The 22,981-nt window shown below is 43.7% G+C and overlaps 1 protein-coding gene across 1 annotated transcript in view; it reads left to right on the forward strand.

Moving 5' to 3' along the window:
• Positions 1 to 14,434, forward strand: part of CFAP57 (cilia and flagella associated protein 57) — a 29,484-nt gene extending 15,050 nt beyond the window's left edge. Inside the window, exons 11-22 of the mRNA XM_072997501.2 lie at positions 179 to 340; positions 1,317 to 1,472; positions 1,612 to 1,705; positions 2,405 to 2,595; positions 6,955 to 7,128; positions 7,294 to 7,452; positions 8,221 to 8,364; positions 8,451 to 8,567; positions 10,707 to 10,841; positions 10,918 to 11,061; positions 12,289 to 12,421; positions 14,048 to 14,434. Coding sequence (XP_072853602.2) covers positions 179 to 340; positions 1,317 to 1,472; positions 1,612 to 1,705; positions 2,405 to 2,595; positions 6,955 to 7,128; positions 7,294 to 7,452; positions 8,221 to 8,364; positions 8,451 to 8,567; positions 10,707 to 10,841; positions 10,918 to 11,061; positions 12,289 to 12,421; positions 14,048 to 14,247 — 1,809 coding nt within the window. The 3' untranslated portion in view covers positions 14,248 to 14,434. The remainder of the gene's footprint in view (positions 1 to 178; positions 341 to 1,316; positions 1,473 to 1,611; positions 1,706 to 2,404; positions 2,596 to 6,954; positions 7,129 to 7,293; positions 7,453 to 8,220; positions 8,365 to 8,450; positions 8,568 to 10,706; positions 10,842 to 10,917; positions 11,062 to 12,288; positions 12,422 to 14,047) is intronic.
• Positions 14,435 to 22,981: the final 8,547 nt, after the last annotated feature.

Below are 22,981 nucleotides of genomic sequence, written 5' to 3' on the forward strand. Positions count from 1 at the left end.
TAATGACCAAAACCATTTGCAAAGGTAGGAAATTTACTAAGTAGTGGTTCTGTATATATATTTTTATGAATCTAGAAAGGAAATCTCCTGATTCTTCCCACTGTCCTTCCTTTTCTTTTTCTTTGACTACCCAGCTGTACTTTTTTAGGATTCATTTTGACTTCTTTTTTCTTCACAGATGTCTATAACTGCTGATGACCAGTTCTTGCTAACAGGTGCAGAGGATGGCTGCATATTTATTTGGAAAGTATATGACAAGGAGGGACGGGGACTGAAAAGGGAGAGAGACGTTCCATATTCTGATGAAGTGTTGATCACTAAGACAGACATGGAAGAGAAGGTCAATATATAACATTTCAGTATGCATGTTTGTTTATTTATTTATTTAAATAGAATATATATGTATTGCAATGATTTTTTTATTAACTGAATATCATTGATACCAAAGAACCAGCATGGTTTGATAGATAATGTGTCAAACTGGGAAGCAACTTAACAACACATAATCACACATACATGTGTAGTCAATAAACACATATACATCACCTTGACACACTGTGTAAATGTTAAAACTATTGTATGTATTTTATGCATATCTGAAACAAATTTAGGCTTCAGTCCTAGGAATACATTGCACTGAGTTCAGTGGGACATACTTCTGAGCATATATGTATGAATTGCACTGTATTAATTAGTCATAAAATATAATTCTGGCAAGAGACTGAGGACAAGACTGTTATAATATTATATACAGTATATACGGTATTTTAAGCCTTTGTCAATAATGGGGAAGTTAAGCAGGACTGTGGGTTATTTTTCAGCATTTCAGCATTCAGTCAGGCCAAGGGCCATACACTTAGGGAAAGAAGGCTAATGAGTGTGGCTCAAAAGATCAGTTTGCATGTTTGTTTATTTATTTATTTATTTAAATAGAATATATAGGTATTGCAGTGATTTTTTTATTAACTAAAAATAGGTTTAATTTTTTTTTAAAAGTCAGAAACAGAAAATGATCTCTTGTGCTGTCTAGTGGCAATTGTCATTCATTTGTTTGTGTTATTTGTTTGTTTGTTTGTATTGGGACTATGAGGGACCTCAGGAGTGTTGGGGCCTTTCATAACATGGGGAAATTGTCCCAATGCCCCCAAAAGGCACAAGGTGGCCTTTTGAGCAAAGAAGGAAAATGAGTGGGGGTGTGTGGGCATGGGGGACCAGAGATGTTAGGGGTCTCCAAAATAGCTCTGCCAAATGTTACCCATCTCTGACCTATATGAATACTTAGTCACTGACTGCATCTGCTCACATCTCCCCTATAGACTCAAGTCATGGTAGAACTGAAAACACGTGTAGAGGAGCTGAAGATGGAAAATGAGTACCAGCTACGTCTCAAGGATATGAATTATAATGAAAAGATTAAGGAACTAACTGAGAAATTTGTCCAGGAAATGGAGTCACTAAAAACCAAAAACCAGGTGTGGGTCACACAGCAGCTGCATCTCTCAGCAGTGCTGTATTTTTCATTAAAAACCTTTTCCATTATGCTGTCGCTTGAAGGAAATGAAGGTCAGCATGCTTAGTTTCAGATGAAATTTTCATCTCTATGTATTTCAGGTATTAAAAACAGAGAAAGAAAAACAGGAAGCACAGCACCAGGAGCAACTTACAGAACTAATCGAGAAGCAGTCAAGAGAGGTTCAAGACCTAGGTTAGGCTGAATTTAAGTAACAGCTGCCAACAGAATGGGAGAAAGGGCTTCAGTTGTCATAGCAAAATATGAAGAAAGGATTAAAAAACATTTATAGTGCTGAATGTTTTCTGCCATGTGAAAGGAGTAGCTAAGACAAGTCTCAATATGTGTACTGAAAATATTTTTATTAAACTGAAATTAACTCCAATTTTGTTATAATAATATCTCCTAGTACAGATAGCAATAAATGAAAGCAAAATTTAAAAGGATAAAAAGTGTAAAAATTAATCCATAAGGTATGGTTAGACCCATGAACTTGGAGGTTGGAGATGCTTGGTCATACCACATATAGCCAACGTTTTATTCTGCATTATTTCCCTGTTATATCAATCCTGTTTTGGGTTAGGGTTGTCAGTGGGGAATTTATCTCCTACTTTTCTGATTTTGCCTCTAAAGAGTCAAAATGATTGAGTGGGAAGGTCCTGTGCAGACATACATGTGAAAGTAACACAAGCAGGGCTTAAAGATCTGGTGATGGCAAGTATTCGTAAGCAGTTAAAATAATTACAAGGGCAAGTACAAAGAGATGCCCATCTTTGACTGGTGCTAGTCCGGAGATCAAAATTGACCCAGAGAGGAGAAACCATACTATACATCTCCATAGTGCATTATTGTCTTCTTCATTTTTTTCCTCTTTTAACTTCATCCTCTGGTCAGAATCTGGCAACAACCAAAAGCTGTTGCTGGAGTATGAGAAGTACCAGGAGCTGCAAATGAAGTCCCAGCGCATGCAGGAGGAATATGAGAAGCAGCTTCATGAAATGGAAGAGAACAAGAGCCAGGCAATGGAGGAACTGACAGAGTATTATGAGGCAAAGCTGCTTGAGAAGTCCACTATGCTGGAAGAGGTTTGAGCTGATACTCTTCATCCTCCCTCCCTCCTTCCCTTCCTTAAACTGCATTGAATTGGGGGAACATTCCTTCCAGGATTCAGGACAGCTTTCTAGTCAGTACGGAACGCTCTGATTCCTTGCTAGTTCTTCACTGTATGACATAACTTTAATTGAGATAATTAACTGAAATCCAGCTGTGCAAATTGTTGTAAATTGTGAAATATTCATGGATATTATCCATTGCCTGCTGAGCCACAGGACTTCAAAATAAACTCATGATTGTCTGTATCAGAGGGCCCTTACAAAGAAAGCATTTGTGCCTCCTTTGCTGCCTCCCCTTCCTTGTTTTCAGGAAAGCACAGGATTTACTCAAATTTACAGGGAGCCGGTTCCAAATTGTTCCATATAAAGTAAGGATTAGGGAGCTGTGCAGTTCCTGAGGCATTTAAAAACCACCCCTCTCTCTTAAAAACTGTTCTTGCTTCTCAGATCAGCAGGCAACTGTTTGATGGGAATGTCACCTGAATGTTGGAGCTTCTATTAAGATCAGGGCTTAATGGGAAATATGTAAAGAGTACAGATGCCTTGTCAGAGAGAAGATGGTAATAATACAGGGAAATAGGATTCTCTTTATACCTGAAGTTAGCAGTGACACATGGCTTCATCTTCTGCCTGTGACTGACCTTTACTTGTGGTGGTTCTGTGTGCAGTTCTGGCCATGTTTTCCTGATTGGATGAGCATCCATTCCAATTCCAGATCTTTGATCTTGTCCCTTACATTACAAAATTCTGATCAGAAGTCTTTGGTCATGTTAATCTCAATTACAGCTCTGAGCATTCAATATTTGTCTGGTAGGCTTCATTCTTTGTTCATTTTTTGTAAGCATTGCATTGGGAATTTCTCAGAATTTGCCGCAAAAGCACAAGCCTGAAGTACTTATCAGTTACATTTACATACAAAAATATTTGCAGCAGGTATTGATCTAGCCATGCTAACATGCCATTTCTGACTATAGTCAGTGTGAGGTTTGGGCAAGCCCTCTCCTTCCTTTGAACCCTCCTTTTCCTGCACAACATCAGATGTACACTCATTTGGAACAGTTAACAGTTTATTCTTCATACATTAACATGTTTTCATCTTTAGTAAAATATATGTTTAAAATCTCTAGTTGGGTTCCATAGTTCTTCCATAACAGTGTTTATAGCAACATCTTTGGGTCTAATAAAACTCTCAACAGGTAACATTAAATCCCCTGTTACTGGGGCAGAAGTAACCTCAACATTCAAAAACTGGTTTACTTGTGAAATATCCAACCCAAGTTGGGCTCCCAAATATGATGGCCTGGATCTCTCCTAACCTTGACTGGCAACTGGATCTGACTGATCCCAGGGGAGTCTGGACATGGTCTAGTTTCTTCATAATTAGCTTGTCTGGCAAACCTCTGCCTTTCTTTCTTTCCTGCCTCTCCTCAGTCTCTCCCCAGGAGGGAGGTTTTCTTACTGGTTTCTCATTCCACCCCCTTTTGGCAGCTTCTGGAAGTACTATTTGGGTGACCCATTCTCCAGACCTTGGGTCCTCTTTAACTGTTTTGACCCAATCTTTCTCTTCTCCCTTTTCACTACAGTCACCCAGTACTCTTCTCCCTCTACTAACTCCCCTTCCCTCTCACTTATCTTTTTGTCCTCCTCCTTTCCCACCAAAACAGCATCCTGTATTGGTTCACTCTTTCCTAAGCTTTCTAACATCTCCATATTTAAACCCAAATCCCCAGTCATTCATTTGATCTGCCAGTTCCTTCAGTTCAGCCAGGGTAATGTAATTTTCTTTATACAGTGGTGCCTCGCATAACGATGTTCATTGGTTCTGGAAAAAAACGTTATGTGAAAACATCGTTATGTGAAGCACCATTTCCCATAGGAATGCATTGAAAACCGGTTAATCCGTTCCAATTGGAACAGATTATCCGGTTTTCTCCCTCCCCCCGCGGCTTGGATCTGACCCACGGCGGCTACCTCAGCCATGGCTGGACTCCCTAGAGTCCGGCCATGGCTCGGGTAGCCGCCGCGGCTTGGATCCAAGCCGCGGGGGGAGGGTGGTGGGATTGGAATGCCTTTCAGGCATCCCGGGCTTGGATCCCACCCGCCGCCGGTTACCCAAGGGTAACCGGCGGCGGGTGGGATCCAAGCCCGGGATGCCTGAAAGGCATTCCAATCCCACCACCCTCCCAGCCTCCCCCCACGGCTTGGATCCAAGCCGTGGGGGGAGGTTGGGTGCAGACACCCCCCCACCCTGCAGCCGCCACTTGAAGCCTCCCCATGTCGCTTTCCCCAGCCATTCTCGGACTTCCAGGCGTCCAAGAACGGCTGGGGTAGGCGGCGCGGGGAGGCTACCGCCATCGGGGACAGGGGGGGGATCGGGAAGGCTTGACGCCTACCCGCGCCGCTTACCCAGGCCGTTTTCGGACTTCTGGAAGTCCGAGAATGGCCTGGGTAAGTGGCGCGGGTAGGCTTCAAGCCTTCCCGATCCCCCCCACCCTGTCCCCGATGCTTGAAGCCTCCCTGCGCCGCTTTCCCCAGCCGTTCTCGGACTTCCAGAAGTCCAAGAACGGCCGGGGGATGCGGCGCGGGGAGGCTGCCGGCGGCGGGGACAGGGTGGGGGGGTGTCCGGAAGGCTTCCAGGCAAAGGCCTGGAAGCCTTCGACACTCCCGTACCCTTCCCCCGCCGCTGCTGAGAGCCTTCCGAGCTCTCAAAGGCTTTCTCCAATATCGGAGGGCGCCCTTTGAGAGCTCGGAAGGGAGTTGTCAGCAGGGGACGGTGGCTTCGGGGTCCTTCCGAGACCGCAGCCCACTGCCGACATTTTCCCCCAGCTGAGCGGTGGGACTTCAAAGCTCCCGCCGCTCAGCTGGGGGAAAATGGTGCCTATGGGGAAAAATCGCAAAGCGATTTTCCCCATAGGCAAGATCGTAGTGCGATCGCAAAAGCGATGGCAAAAAAGCCATCACTATGCAATTTCTTCGTTAAACGGGGCACTCGTTATACGAGGCACCACTGTATATATAACATTGTATTAGTTTTTCACTATGTCTACATTTGATTCGTGCTTGTTAAACATCGTGTTACATGGGTTTGCTTATAATTATTTATTTTTGCATCTTGGTGATTTAATCTCTTCTCCAATCTTCTAGCCATTTGTAGAACAAATTCCACATATTAAAGTTTTCTGAATCTTCTTTCTCTCTCAGTCTCAGTGTAAGTCTATCCATTTCTGCACAATATAAAATCTTAATTATCTCTTCTTCTTTTGGCATTTCTTCATTTTTCCAATGCTGTGCAAACACAACAATTCTAGCTGCTGTCACAATATGCAGTGTTAGGTAAACCAATTGCTTATCAAAATCCTCTGGTAAAATACCTAATAAAACAGTTCTGGTATAAAATCTATACCTTTTTAAGCATTTTAACCAACCATGTGTGTATTTTAGTCCTTTTTTTTTTTGCTTTTTCACATGTCCACCATACATGATAATAGGTACCTACTTTTTCTTAAGAATAGATGGCACACCTCCCATCTGTATGTCTATCTCACAGTCACTAGTAGTGCCAAAATCTCACAGTTTCATTTTCACTGCACTCAAAGCTTGCACAACTATATGGCTTAGTCTGGATCCTTTCTTCTATACAGTGGTGCCCCGCCTAGTGACGTTAATCCGTTCCAAAAAAAAGTCACTATCTGGATTCCTCGCTATGCGTGGCAAAAAACCCCATAGGAACACATTAAAACACATTTCATGCGTTCCTATGGGGAAAAAATTCACCGCTATGCGGAAATCCTCCATCCGGCCGCCATTTTCGCCGCCCGGTAAGCGAGGAAACCACGCAAAAACGCTGCGGGTGGCCATTTTGTTTACCCGGCGGCCATTTTGGAACCGCCGATCAGCTGTTTTTAAAACATCGCAATGCGAAGATCAGTAAGCGAAATGCTTACCGATCATCGCAATGCGATTTTCTCCCATTTAGAACATCGCAATGCGATCGCTTTTGCAATCGCAAAATCCGCATCGCTATGCGGATTCGTCATTAAACGGGGTGCTAGCTATGCGGGGCACCACTGTATTCTCAAGTCATTGGTGTAACACAGTCAGTGATTTTAATCAGGCCCTTTATTCTAAGCTCCATATAATTCAGATCTCCACCACATCATGCTGGTTCCTTGACATTCCCAGAGCACAGGCATTCCGTTTTATTTCATGCGCATACTAGCTTGGGGTCTTGCCTCTCTCAGACAATCCTAAGTATGCCCATGTAATTTCCCAGCAGTGTTGTTCGGGCTCCTTTCACTCCTCCCTCTTGCTTTTGCCCATCCTAACTTTCAGGCTCAAGATGATGCAAGGCAACAGCTTCGGGAATTTGAGGAAACTAAGAAACAGATCGAGGAAGATGAGGATCGAGAAATTCAAGATATTAAAATCAAATATGAGAGGAGACTTCGAGATGAAAGAGAATCCAATTTACGGTTAAAGGGAGAGACAGGGATCATGAGGAAAAAGGTATGCTGAGATTTTTCTAGGTTATCAGACTTACAGTCCATCTCATGGCATTTTAATAAGATTTAAACTCTTTTTGTCTGCTAGCCATGTGGTAATTGAGACCATATGCCACATGAATATCTGACATGCGTATAAAAATTAATAAGGTTAATTATTTCCTATTAGTTCAACAGTCTCCAGAAAGAGATTGAGGAACGTTGCAGTGACATTGAGGGAATGAAGCTGGAGCAGCAAAAGCTGCAGGGGATCATTAAGGCCTTAGAGAAGGACATTCTGGGCTTGAAGAGAGAGATTCAAGAAAGAGATGAGACCATCCAGGACAAGGTGGGGTGCTTCAGAATCTCTAGTATGTTCTTCACCTGATTTCCTCTCTCTCCCTCAACCCCCACCCCAATTCTTTGGGTAAAAAGCTTCACTATGGCAGGGATTCCCAAACTGTGCACCGCAGCTCAGTGGGGCACTGTGAACCCCAGACCCAGGGTACCATGGGAAAAGGATGGAATGTAAGAGCTACGAAGGCCTTAGAGCAGCTCTTCATAACTCTATGAACAGCTCTTTAATAGCCTTCATAGCTCTGTGTCAAACAGAAACTGGAAATGCAAGCCATGTTCCTGCCTCTCCTTTTGCTATCCCTATGGTTCCTGGTAGAAATGCCTGCTGGGTGGCTTTGTGAGTTTCCTGCATCAGGACCTGGAAGAAGGTGGGCCCTTGGGGATTTTTGGGGGGAAGAGTTGAAAGGGCTTCAAGATCCTGCCTCCGGTGGGAGAGAGACCCCTAATGGCCCTTCCGAGCAAGGGAAGCTGTGACCATGGCCAGTATGTCAAGGGAGCCACAGGCCAAAATGTTTGGGAACCAAGGCACTAGGGAGAAAGTATCAGACTCTCTAAACAACAGTCCTCTGTCTGTGAGCTTATGCTTGGAGCTCTACACTCCTCCTCCAACTTTGTTCTTCTTTTTCCACAATACCATTAACTCATAAATCACTTCTGATTCCATTTTTCCTGATCAGTGGTCTTAAGGAGGGAGGTATGACCAGTATCTCTATGACTCTTTGGATATTGCTTGTTCACATGTCTGTTTTACTTGCCCCAGGAGAAGCGAATTTATGATCTGAAGAAAAAAAATCAGGAGCTAGAAAAATTCAAGTTTGTCCTAGATTACAAAATAAAGGAGTTAAAGAAACAAATAGAACCACGTGAGAATGATATCAAGGCCATGAAGGAGCAGATCCAGGAGGTGAGAATCACTGAGGCAGCCCATCCTTCTTCTGAGCTTTGTTCAGTTTCCTTCACAGTTTCATCAGTTCTCATGTATCTGTGCAGATGGAGGGTGAGCTGGAACGTTTCCACAAACAGAACACTCAGCTGGAACTGAACATAGCAGAGTTGCGGCTGAAGTTGAAAGCCACAGACCGTGAGATGCACAAAGAGATGCAGAAGGTAAGCCTAGCAGGAGCGAAAGAACCGATAGAGATGGTGAAGGATATGAAACAGATAGTCCAATTTTTGTTACCAGAGGCATAGTGAAGTAAATACTTGGATGTTGTTTTTACAACAGAGATTAATATGTGAAAGTTATCATATTCATGGACCTGCTTGATAGGGGTGTGACTAAGCTGTCTGAACCCACCTTTGTTGTTTGTATTTACAAAATAATATACTAACTGATAAATCCCTGAGAGGCAAGACTGCAAGTGATCAGCATCCCTGCGTTTTATGGGTCTAATATTAATTCATTGAGTTTTGCAGTGAAGTCTTTCCCTGTGACTTGGATGCCCTCTAGTTGGTTATGTATTTCACAAATACAGTGGTGCCTCGACTTATGAACTTAATTGGTTCCAGGAGACGGGCGTAAGTCAAAATTGGCATAAGCCAAAGCACCATTTCCCATTGAAATGCATTGAAATACAATTAATCCATTCCGGCCGAAGAAAAAAAATCACCAAAAAAATTACTGCAAGACTCGTTGGAAATGTGATTAATCCCTTCTGGCCGAAAGTGGGGGAAGCAATCAATCAAGTGTGCAAGACTCATTGGAAATGCACAGAAAACAAACGGAGCAGTTCAGAAATGCAAAGAGAACAAAGGGACCAGGTCAGAAATACACAGAAAACAAAGGGACCAGGTTGGAAATGCAAAGAGAACAAAGGAAAAAGCAAGGGAAGCATGCAAGACCCATTGGAAATGAGGGGACCCAAAAAGCAACCAAGCCCCCCAAGACCTATCGGAAATGGGGAGAACCCAAAAAATAAACAACCCCCCTCCCAAGACCCATCGGAAATTTGCAGCCCGCGGGCCATTTGCGGCCTGTCAGACACTTGTTTGTGGCCACCACCTTGCCTGCCCTCCCCTGAAGCGCCCACGCGCCCTCTGCTGTCAAGAGTCAAAAAAAGCCTCTCAAAAAAAGCCTGTGCAGGCTGCAGTTCTAGATGGAGGGTGCAAGAGGCACTGTCTTTGGGGAGAGCTGGTGAGCGAGGTGTGCTGCCGGCCCTTTTCCCTGAGCGCCCGAGCCACTGCCGAGCGATGCCTGAGAGTGGAGCTTGTTCCATCCTGTCCTCGAAGAGCGCCTCCAAGCCGCCAATAGCAGCTGCCACCGCCACCTCTTCCAGGGAAGCGGCTCTGTGGCTCTCTTTCTCTCTTGGCACCCCCAGCACCAGCCCAGCCAGCGGCCGCCTCAGCACACAGCAGTGCTTCCTCCTCCTCCTTCTCTTCGTCCTGCTTCAGCCGCCTTGGCTCTGGAGGCTACCTGGACTCGCCTTGCAAAGTTTGCTCCTCTGTAGTGATAGGGGTAGCTTCTGCTGCTGAGTGTGCCTTTTTTCTTGAGGGGGCCCTCAGAGGAAGGTTGCCGGACCTCTGTGTGTGTGCATGCGCGCAAATGCACATGTGTGCACCTGTGCCCCCCCCATTCTATTTAATTTCGCAGGTACTGGTGCGGGCTTTTCTCCTTTGGCAAGGCAAATTCTGTGAGGGTTTTTTTTTTAATTTTATGTCATGCCCTCCCCCGCCCCCACTAGGCAGTCGCCGACACTCCCTCCTTTCTCCGCTTCTTCATCCTCCTCCTGCTGGTGGTGGTGGTGGTGAAGAAGAAGGAGCCGGAGGGGGTTGTGGCCAGCAACAAGGGCTTGTGTGCCCCTCCTCCTCCTCGGAGCCCCAGCAGGGCTATGGAAACTCCTGGGCGGCTTCTTCAGGCTCTTGCTCCACTTGGCGGAAAATCTGATGTGGCCCAGCCTCATCCAGACTCTGCCTTCAGCGGCCCCCAGGTAAATTGAGTTTGAGACCCCTGAACTGCTGGGGCGAAAGAGCTACAAAGAAGCATACTTGTCGCCACCTACAGTTAGAAATTTGAATTTCCTGCCTTTTTCCCCTGCCTTTTTCTGTTTGTAATTGGAAGCTCCAGTCGCAAGTAGAAGCAAAATTTTTGCAGCCGGAGCTGGTTGTAACTCGAAATGTTCGTAAGTAGGGACATTCGTAAGTCGAGGCACAACTGTAGTATTGTAGGACCGGGCTGAAGCAGTAAGGCCTAGCCAGCAGACAGTGCATTCTGGTGAATCAGGCTTTTTCATTTTTCTCTGGCTGCAGGAGCGAGACATGGAAGCTCTTGTCAAACGATTTAAAACTGACCTTCACGACTGTGTGGGCCTTATCCAGGAGCCCAAGAAACTAAAAGAAAGCATCAGGGATATCTATGAAAAGTATGTGCAGAAGGCAGACATGGTAAGTCAGCAGTCTTCCTTCTCAACAGTGAATCTCAATCCTCTCTCTTTTGAGCTCACTTCCTTTCCTGCTGCAGGTGGAAATTGTTGGAGTTGACACAGACTTGCATCAGGAGTATACAAGGCAGCGAGAGCATCTTGAGCGCAACCTGGCTACACTGAAGAAAAAGGTGGTAAAGGAAAGCGAGATCCATCGTGCAGACTATGTGCGCATTATGCAGGTACCAGCACAAGAAAGGGGCAGGTCTGCTTTTCCAATACGGAAATTCCATCTGTGCACTGGAAATTCCATTTACTCCATGTGAAATGTTTCTGCATGCAAGTATGAAAAGCAATTGCCAAGTATGTCCTGAGTTGGGAGGTACTGGAAAACAATATGGTGGAACTTTGTTTGAACATGTAATAAGAGCAGGCAGTGTAGGGTTCTGAAGGGCATGGGTTCCCTCAAACCCTCATCTCATTTGTTTTTTAATGCTATTATATTGGAAATGATTGACTGTCACACAACAACAACAAAAATTTATTCTGATAGCCAGGATCGCATAGGGGATAGAATGTCAGAATAAGACTCGGGAGACTTGGGTTCAAATGGCTGCTTGGTCATGGAAACTCACTGGGAGATGGCAGTGGTTAACTGTTCCTTTGAACATTTCACATACCTCAAAAATACCTTTATGGTTGCCATAAGTGAAAAGTGGATTTACGGTACATAAAAGTAGCAGTCGTTATTCAGAGCTGTTATATCCAAAACCACAATGGCTGTGATAACCTCGGCCACTGGTAAGAGAGGAGCAAGAAGGAGAAGCTCTTGTTGTTCTGTATATCAACAAACACTTGCCTACCATGCCAGTGGTATTGAGAGGGAAATTTGCTGCATAAGCACTTGTATACTAATTTATAAATATTATTTCACTAGATTAGTGGGAGCCATGAGCACACAAAAGAAAAATATATGCCACAGCCTGAATTACAAACCTACTACTCTGAGAATACCTTATCAAATGTGATAACACGCTGACCTGGTCACAAAAGGAATTTGTGCCACTCAGGATAGTGGCTTCTCCCTACCACCACCTTCCAGAGGGAACGTCTACCATTCCTCCCTGCAGGTTCCATCACAGGGAGGCTAGGCTGTAAAGGCCCTTTATATACCCAAGCCATGATAGCCCATCTACGATTTGAGCAGGGGCCAGTTATCCATGCAACATCTGGCTTGAAGGACCATGCTGGTCTCAAGAGACATCTATGAGGGCATCTCTGTGTTTCCTTTTGTTATATTAAGGCACCACTTGCTTTCTATTTCTATCAGACATAGAGAACATAAGCTCATTGGAGTTGTGACTGGTCAAAAATCTCCAGTTAGCACAGTAGACATCTCTGTAAGATTTTATAGGGATACTTTATGGAAAAGACACCACTTCAAGCTGTGTTGTATCTTAATCATACAGGAAAACGTGAGCCTCATTAAAGAAATAAATGAGCTGCGGAGAGAACTGAAGGTCACTCGCACTCAAGTTCATGATCTCCAGTCTACTTTGGGACTTCTTAGAAAACGCAAGAAGCAATCAGTACAATCCACAGGTGCTTATTTCTTTCTTCAGCCCTGTCCTCTGGTCTTTGATGAAAAGTATTTCTGTCTTTTCCTTTTTTGTTATCTGTTTTTTGGATCTGTGTATGCTGTTTGAATAGATTCAAGCTTTTTGAGTTACAAAATGGAAATCTGGCTAGTACTGAACTGTTAAAAGTCAGATAATTTTACTAATTTAAATACTTATAAAAACTGTATATAATATTTTTACTTAACTCACATATGTCATGGATGGGGAACTTCCAGGCCGTGGGCCAAATAGACCAACCAAACTGGTTCATCCAGCCCAAGACTTAAGTTGTTATACATGCTTCAAAAGCAGTCTGTACAAAACTGTGGGCTGTGAACAACGCTCTGTTGTTGCTCTTGTGATGTGCCATCATGTTACCTCCAACTATGACAACTAGACATAGGCTATTCATATTTGTAACCTGGGGCATATGAATATGAAGAGCAGCACCACAGGTGCCACAGAGGCCCATTCTCTCCACCCAGAACCAGCCAGTGCACTCACTGGTTGCCACGCAGCACTGGGTCCTTCGTTGTTGTCGTTGTGCCAATCTGGTAAGGAGCCCGGCTGGCACTTCCCCACCTCTCTGCACAGCCGACCGTTCAGCTGAGCAGGAAGACTCCCTGCTGTGGTGCTGCAATTTGTATTCATATCCCCAGGGATACAAATACAAATAGCCTATGTCTAATGGCAACATTATAAATGAGAAATCTTCAACATATCCTGTCCTTAGCAGCCCTGCTCAGTTCTTGTAAACTCAAGTCTGTGGCTTTCCTGATAGCATAAATTCATCTCATATTTGGTCTTCCTTTTTTCTTACTGCCTTCAACTTTTCCCAGCATCATTGCCTTTTCCACTTTGCTACTCATCATGTGCCCAAAGTACAGCAGCCCCAGTTTCATCATGTTTGCCTCCAACAAAGTTGTAGTGTACATGAATGCTGTATACTTTGACACTGATGCACTCTTTGATCTAAAGTCAGATGTTAGAAATAGCCTCTAATTAGAACTGAAATCTCAGTACTGTTTTAGAAAGGTGATTGACGAAAAGAGCATTGACACTGTCCCCCTAGGTTTGTGAAATCAAACCTGAAAGAAATGTCATGCTTAAATCCTGATGAGCAATGACCAAACAAAGCAAATTAATCTGCATAATCCTGAAAGTAATAGAAGCTACACTGTGACATTCAGACACTAACCTTAGTGAAGGATTTTCCTCTTCTAGCCAGTGGAATGTAGTAGATAAAGTGAGGGAAAGGGTTCAAGAGACCTGGGTTTAAATCTCTACTCAGCCATGGAAACTCACTGAGAGATTGCCCTGGTAAAACCATTAAGTTGGATGTTATGTGACAGAACATAACAACATTCATAGGCTATTTCAAACTTCAGTTTCTGGCCTAGGTTACATGGAATGGGGACTTTGACCAGGTGGTTTCCATAAGCCCAGTTGATCTACAATGCTGATTCGTGATTTGTTCATATTACCAAGTACATCAGAACACATGTGTTTCCTTTCTGTCAGTTCTCTTTTTCTGGATGTCTCAATCTGGCTTATTTCAAAGCATTTTCTACAGTTACTATCAAACAGGCTGACTTTCCATTTCTTCCAGCTATCTCACCTGATCGTGAGGGTCCAACCATCCAGCGGCTGAATCCAGAGGAAGAAGCAGAGAGGATCATTGAAATGCAACGGTTGGAAATCAAACACCTTAGAGAAGGACAAGAAAAGGCCCTTGCACACCGACCTGTGTCAGGTGGAAGGCTTCCCATGTTAAACAGGGACAGAAAGAGTGGCATACTTACAGAGTGACCTGTGCAGAAGCTGGCCCACACCATAGCTCTACTGATCTGCTCTGCTCTTCATCTGTAATTGGAGCAAGGACTGACCCTGACCTCAGGCCACAGTGGGTTTTTCTTGGGCAGTCTTTCTTTTAAACACCTCTAACTCTAGAAGGAGGTAAATGTGAAAGGAAACAATAAACAAGTCAGACTGCGTTTATCTGTCTCATACTAATGTGTCACCAGTTTCTAAGGCAAAAGAAACAAGTGAAAGAGCATGGAGAGCTTCAAGGAACGAAGGTTGCTACAGATAATTGAAGTCACATCTCTACTACAGTACATAGCATAGTTCTGTCAACTCAGGGCAAACGTGACTGGAGACAGGGGCCTCCTGCATTACATTGATGCAAACAGACATGTCAGAAAGGACATGCTCCCCACAGCATATTCTCATTTTATGGTCTGTCTTGAACAGGTCTGAGAAAGAGAGGACTGCTTGAAAATGGTACAGCTTTTTCTATTTGCCACCGACCTGTGCTTTGTCTACCAGAGTCCCTGTTAGAATACTCTGTATTTAAGTTTAATCAAGCAGCTGTTCTTGTTAATCACAGAACACTGCATCCATGTATAGACTAACTCACATCTGGGTCTCCTTTGTGGCTCATCCTGGAGTCCTTCACAGTTCACTGCCTACTGCTTCTGAATCTACTCTCCCTTCATGCAATCCATCCCTCCAGCTCTGCAACCCAACTTGTGTCTCCCACATGGACCCTATTGTCAGAATGTAATATTGTCTTACTCTTGGTGCTCTCATTCACCCAATGATACACTCCAAAACTGAGAAAGTGCACAAATAAATGGAAACAATAGTGAGGTTTTCCTAAAAAGTGGGCAAACCATCAAGTTCCCTCATACTTTATAGATTCGGTTCCTATCATTTGACTTTATATCAGGGCTTGTATGCATTAGGGAGCATTGATTTGCAGATCTGAATTACAATGTTTAAGGAAATGGTTGTACAGTATAAGTATCAAAATGTTCAAAATAGGGTATGTGGACCCCACCTGATCTATTCCATGTGCAAATTAAAGCATGCACAACCCTGTATACCTCTACGTTCCAGATTGCTCTGTCCCCTACCTCTGTGACAATCTGTGCATTTCTGAATCTCTGTTCAGAAAAATACCCACAAATGGAGGGCAGAGTGTAAATGGCCATGGGCTGGACCAGAGAGCTATCAGTCCTTAATTGTGTGACCTGTCTACTTAGAGCCTATACAACAATGTTCCTTCCACAATCACATGCACACTCAATCCTAATAGTGTAATGGTATTACAGTTTTAGGAAGGCAAAATGCATTGCATCGGAAGCACTGGGAGCATATTCTAAGCACAGGGTGAACCAATCTAGAGCATTTGATTCAAAGGATATCAACAACTTGGATTCAGATCTACAAACTGGCGGCAGAACACTAATTCAAGACTCCTGGCCAGGACCTGATTTTTAATAGACTGCATTTCACGCTGAACAAGAGCTAAGAAACCTTTTTTTTTCCTTTTATCTGCCAGCCAATTCCTTGCAAACTATTCACGGGGGGGGGGGGGGCTTAGTTTAAAGCACAGTTGGGCTGCACATGGCCTCCAGCAGAACTTTTCCAGCCCTCAGAGCTCATCAACCCCGGAAATTTAATTTTTTTAAAAAAATTACTAAGAACCACAGTTTTGCTATGCTTAAGCTCCCCTCCCCAATTTTCAGGATTTTTTTTTTTTTGCCATTAAGATTTACTTAGAGGGCTTATCCAGTTTCAAAACCCATATTTTTAAAGTTTGACACATTTTTCCTGTTAATAACCTATTGCATCAATCTCTTTGCCATGCCCTCCCCTTTAGCCCACTCATTGGGAGTGCAGTCCTTCAGCTGCCAGCATAACTGGAAAAAATATCCTTCAGCCCCACTGAGATCACCCACTCCTCAATTAAAGTTCTTTTTTTTCCCCTCAGCTTACATCAAAGAAGATCTCTTGAGGTACATAATAAAGGCATCCTTAGGATCTGAGACTGTGAGAGGGGTCGGCTTTCCTGGGAGTTAGATAAAGCTCCCAGGCCCCTTGTTGCCTACATCTATAATTTTTTTTATTTATTTGATTTTATTTATTTACAAGATTTTTTAGCCGCGTCATTACCAATGGTCTCTGAGAGGTGTACAACAATATTAAAACTTCAGAAAACATTAAAGTAGGCAATATTATAATAATACCCTGTATTAAAACAGTCAATTTATCATTAATAAATCCTGCTGCTCATATGGCCAGCTAAAGGTTACAATTTACAATGGTGCCTTGCTTTACGATTGCCCCGTTTAACAATGAAATTGCATTACGACAAAGTTTTTGCAATCGCAAAAGATGTTTCCTATGGGGGAGTTTCGCTTTGCGATGATCGGTTCCCTGCTTCGGGAACCGATTCTTCACAAAACGATGATTTTCCAACAGCTGATCGCCGGTTTCAAAACGGCCTATGGAGGATCTTTGCTGGACGGTGAGTTTCAAGCCCTTTGGAACGCATTAAACGGGTTTTAATGCGTTTCAATGGGTTTTTTCTTTTCACATTACGACGTTTTTGTTCTACAGCGATTTCGCTGGAACTAATTAACGTCGTAATGCGAGGCACCACTGTAATTAAAATGCTGGCTAAACAGAAAGGTCTTTGCCTGGTGCCGAAAAGCCAAAAGTGTTGGAGCCGGGCGGATCTCTATAGGGAGGGCATTCCAAAGTTGGGGGCAACAGCTGAGAAGGCCCTATTTTGACATGCCATCCCCCTCACCTCTTTCAGGAATGGCACCTTCAGAAGGGCCTCTTGGCTTGATCTTAGAGTACGGCAGGCTCGTATCTTAACATAAGAAGAGCCCTGCTGGATCAGGCCAAGGGGCCATCCAGTCCAGCTCTCTGTATCTCACAGTGGCCCCACCAGATGCCTCTGGAAGCACACAAGACAACCAGATACCTGTCTCCTGATACCCCTCCCCTACATCTGGCATTTGGAGGTACCTTCCTTTTAAGTCTGGAGATTATACATCCCCATCATGGCTTGTAACCTGCGATGGACTTTTCCTCCAGAAATCTGTTAAATCCCCTTTTAAAGGCATCTAGGCCAAATACCATCACCACATCCGGTGTCAAGGAGTTCCATAGACTAACAACATGCTGGGTAAAGAAATATTTTATTTCGTCTGTTCTTACTCTCCCAACAATCTTGAACAATTCAACAATTAATCACTGGGTCACAAGGACTGACCACCATAGAGACTTTCAGTTTTGAGTATCATTCAGTCACCAGAGTTCCTTTTCAATTTTCAGTAAGTTCTTTAGAGACTCATGAAGACTCGGGTTGCCAAAGTGTCGTTTGAGGGCCACCTAAGATTGTCTTTGTAATCCCCAGCCCACCTTTATCTGGTCATTCGTACAATTTTTTTTACTATTGTTGGGGGGGAAAGGCTAAACATGAAGTTCTCAACAGTAATGAGTCACCTTTTAAAGCATGGCACAGCTGCCACCACTGTTTAAACCAGCTGTGGCTATCCTGCCAGTTTTAGTTTCACTTTTTGTGGCTTCTCGGAGCTCTGTGCAGCCCTGGGGGGTCCCCGGGAAGAAAACGGGCTCCTGGAACCACCAGGATTTCTAGACCGCTGATTCAAATCATCCAAGCTCTGGTTTGAAAATAATAGATACTAACTAAAACATAAAGCTTCAATCTCTGTGCGCAAAGAAATATTCCATAATAATAATTTTTAATAAATGATTTTGGAAGAGAAAATAAGAGATACTTCCTAAATTATGAAAATATATAATTTTTTAAAAAATCTGCACTAATTACAATACCTGCTATCCAAAGTGCTTGGGCTATCCTCTGTAAACTAAAGGTTGCTACATATGCTTCCGAATGCTGGATCATTTACATTTCATCATCAGTTATTCTTGTGATGAAAGCAGATGTGATTCAGTCATTTGTTGATGATTGCCAAATGGCTGTCATGATCTTCCTCTGACAAGTTTTTTTTAAAAAAAAACACTCATTATTTAGGATTAGCTTCATTGAGATGAAATGCTCCCCTTAGGAGAGTAGTTTTTCCTATGATGTGTTCAGAAGTGTATCTACATGCTCATAGGGACACACACACACACACACACACACACACACACACACACACACACACACACACACATTTCATAAGATGCCACTTCAGAACACACTAGGAGGAGTTTGCTTCAACCTGTTTGGAGAATAAAGATAAACAATGCAGAGCGAAACCCATCTCGCTGCAGAACTGGTTATGCTAGAGGGCAGTATTTGCAAGAAGATTGCTCCTGAATTAGAGCTTGTTCATAAAAAGCTGGAAAATGGTAACATTGCTTTTGTTAGACATGTCAACTATACAACTTTCCTTTGGATTCTGAGGTAGCAGAACAAACCTTTACGCTCATATCATGACAGTACTGCAAGTTGTGTTTTCTAAACAGGAAAGTATGTATGCATTTCTGCTTTGTCTCCACGGGACTAAGAAACGTCTCGCTTTTGGAACACAATTTGCATTTTGATGTGTATTCATCCAAGTATTGTTCTAGTAACACCTGTAGGATTTGAGCTGCATTGAAGTGCAGGTACAGTACTGTTGCAGCTCTGTCACCTGTGAAAAGTCATCTATTTAAATCAGCTGATGTCATTTGGTCTGGACTGCACAGATAGTTCCACAACATGAACATCAAGCCCATTCACCCTCTAGGGGTGTCAGTCCAGGAGGGCTCAATTCTTGACACACCACCCTCCTCCAAGGACCCTTCCTTTTTGGGTATATAAACATGGTCCATTTCAGTGGTTCTGCTTCCCCACGTTGGACCTTGAGACCTCCCCTCTCCTCTCCTCGTCCCTCCTTTCATGGTCCCTCAGTGTGCACCTTGGGTGGTGGTCTATATTTCTCTCACCTCTGTCTCTTTCAGTAGGAATTTCCTTTGGACTTTTCACGGGACCAAGGATCTTCCAATTCCAACCATCCCCATCCTATCAGGATATCTTCCTCCTCTTCTTCCTCTCTCATCTTTCTTCCCCTCTCTCCTCCTCCCCTTTTATCTCCTCTTCCCATTCCCCCACCCCCTTCACTGGAAAGCCTTCCATAATTGGTTGAATGCTACCCACCAACATGTTCCCTCTCTGCTCTCCTTCAGCTTTCCTGCCTTTACCTTCTTGTTATCTTCGTTTGGGCTGAGGTGTAAAAGGTTTCAAACCCTTCAGATTTAAATGATGGAGGAGACCGCTCCCTCCTGTGTCCAGCTTCCTTACAGGAAGAAAAGCCATTTGCATTGCTGCTGTCATTTAGACCCTATCAACAAGATACTTAGTACTAAAGCTGGCTAAAAACCCTTAGCCCTTTAAATTATAAATTTTGGCATAGAGATCTGGCCACAGTTACTTATTGCTTGGAGCCCAAGAATTGAGAAGAGATTCCACTCAAGTAGGAATTGCTGGATAGGTCAGTGGTTTAGGTATGTTGCCGTGGAGTCAGAGGTTGGGAGTTTGATTCCCCAGCATTTCTTCTTAACAGGGGCTGAATTTAATGATCCATAGGGTTCCTTCCAGCTCTGCCATTCTATAAGATTATTATTTTCCTCAAGGCCAACAGAGGAATTCATTTTATCCCCCAAGAAAATTTCTTATTTCTGAGAAATAGGTCAAAGATTCCTGATTTACTGAGGGCACCCGATATTTGGAGTGGCACATAAATGAACAGAGTGCTTCAGTCCTGGTGCCCCCTTGTGCGCTAAATATTGCCCTGAGAACTCCTGCTAGCATCAACAAGAAACAAATTGTGACTCTGCTCTTACTGGAGAGGGATGGAATGCCAGCTGTCTTGCAATTAGCCAGTCCTGTGGGGGTTAACGTATGTCTCCGTTAGCTCTGTATTTGCTTACCTCTGCCTGTAATGTATATCCTCTTTCCCCCTGCTCTGCCAGCAATGTTATTTCCGCTTCCCTCGGGCCCATAGTCACCAAGCTGGAATGTTTCCAAGGACAACAGCAGGTTGTCTCTCCACCTCCACCCAGCTCGAGAATGTACCTGCCCGCCTGGGCAAAGGTCAGCACAAGCGACTAGCCTATCAGATGCAGAATCAGGTGGAAGGCAGAGGGAAGGAGGTGCACCTGTTGCTTGACAGACAAATGCAAGCAGGGAAGAAAGAGGATAGATTTTTACGTTGTCCTCAGGCCACATTTTGTGAAATGCCCCGTCAGTCAACTTCAGGAGAAGGAGAATGTGACATAAGCATCCTAACAAGCCCAAGAGCATGGGCAAAAGAAGAGAGTCTTGCTCCAGCAAGGACCGACTATAGGTAAGTAAAGTTCATGTTCCTCCCAGCAAATAGGTGCTTATCTTCGCAACACACTGTTCTCTTCCCTTTTGGTTCTGAGACTGAAAATTATCTTTCTCTCTCTCTCCCCCCCCTCCCCTCCCTCCTCCTTGTACTCTCTCCTGCTTGTATGCTACCACATCCATGCATACACACTACTCAAGGCTTGCTAGCCTTCATTTATTTCTACTTCCTTGACACTCATTTTAGTTACAGTGCTTGTCAAAACTAGGCTCATGAGGGCAGAAACAAATGCATAGGTAGTCTGAGATTAGAGCTGAAAACCCATTAGTGCTAGAGAAACATAATTCAGACAGACTTTCACATTTCAGAAATCAGACTTGGAAGGATTCCTGTGCTTGTGGCTTCAAGCTTCTGCTCTACACTCAGACACTTCTAGCAGTTAAAGACTTCCCTCTTCTAATGACACATCGTCTATAACAGCTTCAGGATAAAAGAGGGAATACTGTATATATATTCCCTCTTTTATCCTGAAGCTGTTATAGACAATGTATATAAGTGATCAGGCAGTTTTGTACAATTTCTCTTCTGCACCACTCTTCCTCTCTAGTTGTCCTTATCTAACAGCAGCCCTACAGACCAGAGTTGAGAAGGAGCATCAGAGAGCCTTTCCCATGTGGGTTAATGCTGAATAGCTGACAAATCAAGCTGGCTCTAGTCCTCTCTCCTAGCTGCAGGCACTCCAGCAGAAACATAGCCAGCAGTATTCTAAGTGACTGCATGTGCCAACAGCAGCATGTCTCCCGGGAAAGTACTTCTTAGAGTTCACAGCTGCTCTTTCAACAGCTTGGCATATAACTGATGGGGATGGAGCCATGGCCTTAAATCGCATGCCACGAGCTAGAGTCCACAGAGCACTGCCACTTGTTCCTTCCCATTTCCGACCTTTACACAGAGGGTACTTTGCTCTTCTTGGTCCTCCCACCAGTGATTTAGTTTTGATTCTTTCATCCATGTGACCTCAGCTGGCAATGTGCCCTGAAACAAGCCTGCTCTCCTTATGGTTTTCACAGTGATCTCATGCTCTGTTCCCACTGGAGAGGGAGACTTGGCTTGACACTGTCAGGCAGTGTCTGTATCAGATGCCTCCTCTCTCTGGCCACCTGCGTCTATCAAGGCAAGGCTCCAGGGTTCACCAATCCAGATATTTACAGAATAAAGGAGATCTGCTATTAGAGGAGAGGAGATATTAAGCTGTCCCCTTAAACTAAACAACCTCCCTATAAACTATTCTGCCTGACCCCATGCATGTTTTTAGTAAACCACATATAAATGTGCATAGAATTGTACATAGATGTGCATAGAATTACAGCTTCAGATTGTGATGGATTTAGCAATGTGTAAGCTTCCAATTCCCTTTTATTGGTTTTAGTGCAAAAGTAGTCTCTTCTTGTGCACAATTTAATCCCATACACAATATATCCAGTAATATAAAAGAATGAATTTATTGGCTAGAATGATCTTATGTAGCACTGGCTGTGCAACAGGAGTGACATCACCAGTCACAGCAAATAGCTATGAATGAAAAAGTTCCTTTTTTGATTTGGGGGTAGTGGCAGTACATGCACCTGTTAACGCTTTACTTAGGAGAAATCTGCCACAGCTGATGACCTCACTGGCATTGCACAGACAGAACTACACAAAATGATGCTGGCCATTGTAGCAATAGCTCAAAACCTGGGGTGGGGGTGCCATTTTCACAATTTCTTTGATACTAAATAAAACATATATTTACTGCACCCCACATTTTCTTTTCTGCTTTTTGTAAGTGAAGATATATCCCCAACTACTGGTGCAATGAGGCTAATCCCCCATAAAGCTGAGTGCCCACTGATAATGTCTCCCACTGGAAAAAAATTGCAGTACATACATCAATTCAACATCCACACAAGGAAACACATCCCAGTCTGGATGTTACTTCTTTGTACCACATTACTTTGCCGGGGGGGGGGGGGGTGGATTTGGGGATGCAAATTCAATTCTTTATTTTCTGTGGCAGCAGAATGAGGAAATACTGTCAGTAAACAAGCATGGGGGAAATTGGAACGGAGTCAAAAGTAGGACACATTTTAAAAACCTGTTATCAACAGTGAAAATATGTCCTCACGAAAATTCAGCAGAGCATTTTGTTGCCCCTATTATGGGTATCTAAAATCCCTTCACATACAGATCTCATAATAAGAGGCTGAGCTCTGTGTTTTGTCCAGCAATACAGTTTAGGTTGCAATTCAATACATCTCTAATCAGTGTGGTGTTGTGATAGACTAGAACTAGGAAACCTGGGTTAGAATCTCCACTTGGACATGGAAACTCACTGTGGTGGGTGGAACAGATAAAACAGAGGTCAT

The sequence above is a fragment of the Pogona vitticeps genome, chromosome 4 (assembly GCF_051106095.1).
Source record: "Pogona vitticeps strain Pit_001003342236 chromosome 4, PviZW2.1, whole genome shotgun sequence".
Classification (NCBI taxonomy): Eukaryota; Metazoa; Chordata; class Lepidosauria; order Squamata; family Agamidae; genus Pogona; species Pogona vitticeps.